The sequence below is a fragment of the Harpegnathos saltator genome, unplaced genomic scaffold, assembly GCF_003227715.2.
Source record: "Harpegnathos saltator strain DR-91 unplaced genomic scaffold, Hsal_v8.6 scaffold569, whole genome shotgun sequence".
In the NCBI taxonomy this organism is placed as follows: Eukaryota; Metazoa; Arthropoda; class Insecta; order Hymenoptera; family Formicidae; genus Harpegnathos; species Harpegnathos saltator.
Window position 1 is genome coordinate 197,836 of NW_020230392.1, and position 4,522 is coordinate 202,357.

At 52.5% G+C, this 4,522-nt stretch overlaps 1 protein-coding gene across 3 annotated transcripts in view; it reads left to right on the forward strand.

Annotated features, from left to right (window-relative positions):
• The window catches only part of centrocortin (cerebellar degeneration-related protein 2-like), a 51,928-nt gene that overhangs the window by 43,346 nt on the left and 4,060 nt on the right, over positions 1 to 4,522 (forward strand). For all 3 annotated transcript variants that reach the window (XM_011156843.3, XM_011156844.3, XM_011156842.3), the window contains exons 2-6: positions 882 to 994; positions 1,460 to 1,608; positions 2,379 to 2,565; positions 3,421 to 3,719; positions 4,192 to 4,345. In XM_011156843.3, the coding sequence (XP_011155145.1) occupies positions 882 to 994; positions 1,460 to 1,608; positions 2,379 to 2,565; positions 3,421 to 3,719; positions 4,192 to 4,345 (902 nt within the window). The remainder of the gene's footprint in view (positions 1 to 881; positions 995 to 1,459; positions 1,609 to 2,378; positions 2,566 to 3,420; positions 3,720 to 4,191; positions 4,346 to 4,522) is intronic.

A 4,522-nucleotide genomic window follows, 5' to 3' on the forward strand; every position in this document is an offset into this window, starting at 1 on the left:
GGCGAATCGTGCGGTGCTGTGCTGGGCAAGGTGCAACTCATTCGAGCAGAAGTGATAATATCAGGGGCGGCGGGAGGGGGGGGTGGGGCACATGATCGCGCGTGAAGAGCGGTCGTAATCGGTGACTAACACCCGTATTCATAATCAGGCCTTATATTTAAGGCTTCCTTAAGTTTATCTTCAGATGCTCTGTAGCCAATAAAATAATCCGTGCATCATCTGATGATGGATATAATGAGGCCTCAAATATAAGGCCTGACTATGAATACGGGTATTAGAGAGTATTTTTACGCTCGTCTCTTTCCCCCCCCTCCGTCTCTCTCTCTCTCTCTCTCTCTCTCTCTCTCTCTAGCGGCGAGAAAAATGCCATGTTTACGGACCTGTTGTCTTGTGCGCGCTCTTCCCGATCGAACGTACTGTCGATCGCTGTCACACCTGGCGATACCTGGCCGCGTCGCGTCACGTCGCGAGTCGACGCAACGGCTAACACCTCCGCGCGGACGGCCTGCTCCCGGTAGCTCGGTCGCGTCTGCTCACCGGCAAGGTCCTTGGCCCTAGCCCCGCTGTCAGAAGGGAGTGCCGCGAGCGAGCAGAAACATACCGCCGCGGAAAGCAACGACCTGCGTCCGCAGGTCCGCGCGTACTCCGCGTTTCTTCCCTTTCTCTCTGTCTCTCTGTCTCTCTGTCTCTCTGTCTTTCTTTTTCTTCCCTCTTTCGCTCTGTTTCCCGAGCGCGCGCGCGCGCGCGTGCGAATATCTCGAAGCGATTAAGATAGATTAGAGTAAGAGCGCGCGCTCTCTCACGAGCGGCGCCGAGCACTTCCGATCGAGATAAAAAAAAGTGTTTGATGTAGAAATACGGCTCTCTCGCGGTCTGTGCAGATCTTCAATTGGCGGCGGAGCTCGGCAAGACTCTGCTGGAACGGAATAAGGAGCTGGAGAACATCATCAAGCTGCACCAGTCCACCGTGGAGGAGCAGGCGCAGGAGATCGAGGTTATTACAATCTTGTAATATCGGCTTGTGTTTGGCGATCAGGCCTCTCGGGTGAAACGGAGCGTTCTCGCGTCTTAATCGCGCTGTAATTTTATGAAACAGCACGCGCGCGCGGGAAAGGACGTAGACGTACGTCTTTTTTCCCCGCAAGATTGCAACGATGTAATAAAATTATCATCAATCTGCGAAACGCTTCGTTTCACCTGACGAGCGGTATTCGTGTCTCGCGGCAACTCGCACGGCGATTATTCGACTCGCGTCGATCACTTCGCCGCGTCGCTCGCGCCGGTTTTTCCAGCGGCGCGCGATGCTCTCGCGCGACGACTAAACGACGATGACCCGACGTGTCACGGGTCGCGTCGGACAAAGGAAAAGAGAATTCAAATGGCGACGAGTTCGCGCGATCGCGCCGCCCGGCCCGAGGAGTGAAGAATAAATGCGTATGTCCTTCGCTCGCTCCCGCAGTACATGAAGAAGCAGACCGCCGCGCTGAGGGAGGTGAATAATTCGCGGCTGAAGATCTACGAGCAGCTGGAGGTCAGCGTGCAAGATCTGGAACGCGCGAATCATCGTTTGGTGATCGAGAACACGAGCGACAAGAAGCTGATCAAGAGGTAAAACGTCCCTCCGCGCCGAGGAGAGCCTCCCTCTCTTTCGGCGCCTCCGCGTTGAACGATCGAGAGGCTGATCTTGCCCGGCCGAAAATTAACGTCGGACCAAAGTTTACTCGCGATTACCGACTGTAACGGCCGATCGACGATCAATGATTTTGTCGATCGATCGCTCATTCCTCGCCGTCACACGCACGCGCGGTGTGACCGGTCGCTCTTTTCCGCTCACCGATTTCGCCGACTTTGCTTCACCAAGACCAAGATTTTCCAATCGCGACTAATCATCAGCACCTTGCTCGTACATTCTTTCGGGTTAGGCCGGGGGAGGGAGAGACCTTCTCACTCGAGCATTACGAGCATGACATTTCGGCGGGTCGTGCGGCACAAGAAACGTTAGTTCAATAATGACGCTTCGGTCGTACACTAGCTCGTCTCTCATTAGCTCCGTCTTCGCGTTCGGCCGTGTGAACCGTTCTTACCGCGAGAACTCACCTTTCTAAATTCATAATTCATTACTAGCCGGTACAATTAGAGTTCATGGAAAGTTATTCGGTATTATTCGCCCGCGCGGTAACTCTATTCTAATCTCACCGACGTGATCTGCTTCTCCTGATAATAAGTCTCTCTCCTTCTCTCTCTCTCTCTCTCTGTCTCTCGCGTTATTAACTGTGTACGCTGGACTCGATCGCGCGCGACGTGTGTGTGTGTGTGTGTGTGTGTTTCTCCACTAATAATAATCCTGCAACGCGATCCTTGCAACGGCCCCGTTGCAGCCAATGCATGACCATCGAGGGTTTGGAAGTGAAGTGCGAGGAGCTGCAGAAGAAGATCGACGACTTGACTGAGCAACGCGAGGCTCTCCTGCGGCAACAGCAAGCTGCGAGCCCGTCCCGGAACAATGCGCAACAGCAGGACAGCAGTTGGAAAACCTCGGTTACGCAAGGTGGCAGCGTACAGCAGGTGAATGCGCGAACGAAACTTTTATCACGACGTGATACGCGAATCCTTTCGACCCGCGCTGACTGCCTTCGTCGATTCCGGCTCCGTCGAATGGCAGTCAGTGTGTTCTCTCACAGGCTGCACCAGGAGAGAAAGGGAAATTATTAACTCGCGAAGATTACAGTCATTTCCGGCACCAGCTGTGTCTTCTTATTGTGCCTAAAAAAGGTGCCAACAACTACACGCGTGTAAAGTCATATCGTCTGGCTGACACTCCCTATCGACATTTGCCTGAAAAAATGCCTGACCTCGCGAAAATTACAGTCACTTTCAGCTTCGATATCTTCTTATTGCTCCAAGATAAGAATAATGGCGGCCATATGCACGCAGAGTTACGAGACCTGTTGCGAAATCGGTTTCGGAAATTTTGCTCTACAGGGTTTACAAGGTTGGTAGTCCTTAAAAACTGACTTAGATACACGTTCCTGATCAGCCGATCAGTTATCAAGATGATAAGTAATGAAAGATCTAAATTTCTTCATCTGATATTATAAAAGTAAAGCTAAAACCAGGTTTGTAAACCTGAAGTAATACATGGCTACGGAACGTCCAAGCGTGATCAGCGTGATCAATTACGGACCCAAGTTGGTTCAAGACCTACCAACTTTAGGACCAAAATCAAAATTTCCGCAACTGATTTCGGAACAGGCTTATCGTCACCGACGCTTGCTACGAAAACTACGCTACGATTTCTGCCAACGATTTCCTCGCCGGACAATTACAGTCATAAGAAGGGCCGAACACCCTTTTCTCCCGGTGCGTGTAATCACAGAGAGCAAAGGACTTCAACGTGCCGTGCTTTCTCTTTGCCGCCAGAGAGCTGCCCCAAGTTCGCCGAAGTCCTTCCAAGAAACGACAATCGACGCGAGCGTTCGACAGGCAACGACAACGACGAGCGTGGCGAGCGACGAGGAGATGAACGATCTGCTGAGGCAACTGCAGGACGCTCGCAACCAGAGGGTCAGGGAGCAAATGAAGGTGTCCGAGCTCAGTCAGCAGTTGACGACCCTGTTGCAGGAGAACGGCGCATTGGAGGAACAGCTAACGGTGTGGCGCAACAAGGCGCAGGATGTGAAGAATCTGCAGGACGAGATCAGCACTCTGGAGGAGGTCAGGTAAGGATGCTCGCACTCTATCCCGTCTCTGCGTGTCTTTTCGTCTCTCCTCGACCGCGGAGACATTGGTCGTTTGCGCTTCATTCAAAGGAAGCTGCTGCGCAGCTTCGAGGATCCGAATGCAGGCGTCGAATCCAGAAATCGCGAGCTGAATGCTGGAGTTTCACTTCAGGTCTGTTCCTCTCAGCCGGACTAGGTGGCGCTCTGCGTGAAATAAGTCTATATAAATTCTCGATAAAGAGGAAGGGAAGCAAGGAAGTTTCAAAGCGCAATACACTAGTCTGACTGGAAAGAACAGACCCTTCCCGATGTCTCTCTCAAGGAGCAGATCAAAATCCTTCAACACAGACCGAGTCCAACGTGGAACGTCGCGCTGAGTTCCCGCTTTGTAGGCGCGAAATGCCGCGCGTCGTCGGAGATATTCGCGAATCACGCTTACTGGCTCCCATGAAGATGAGATGTCTCCTTGCAGACGAGGTCAATTGTGCGGCCGATGTCTGCGCGGCATGGACACCAGGACACACGACGAGCTCTCGATCATGTTGGACCAAGAAGAGTATGACGACATCAGCGTGGCCGAGTCGTTGATCGGCGAGAACCAGCGGGACTCGGAGCTGATGGTGCAGGTATATATATCCTCTTTGTTCCTTCTTCCGCTAGCGCATATTCGATCCGCACTCTTGCCAGCCGTTAGTCGAGTGTTCTCGTCGAGTTATGGCCGTGTTGCATAGTCAAAAAAGTCACCCTAGTCGTTAGTCAAGTGCATCATCCATGTTCGCACGAATTCGAGTCTTGCTGTCCTG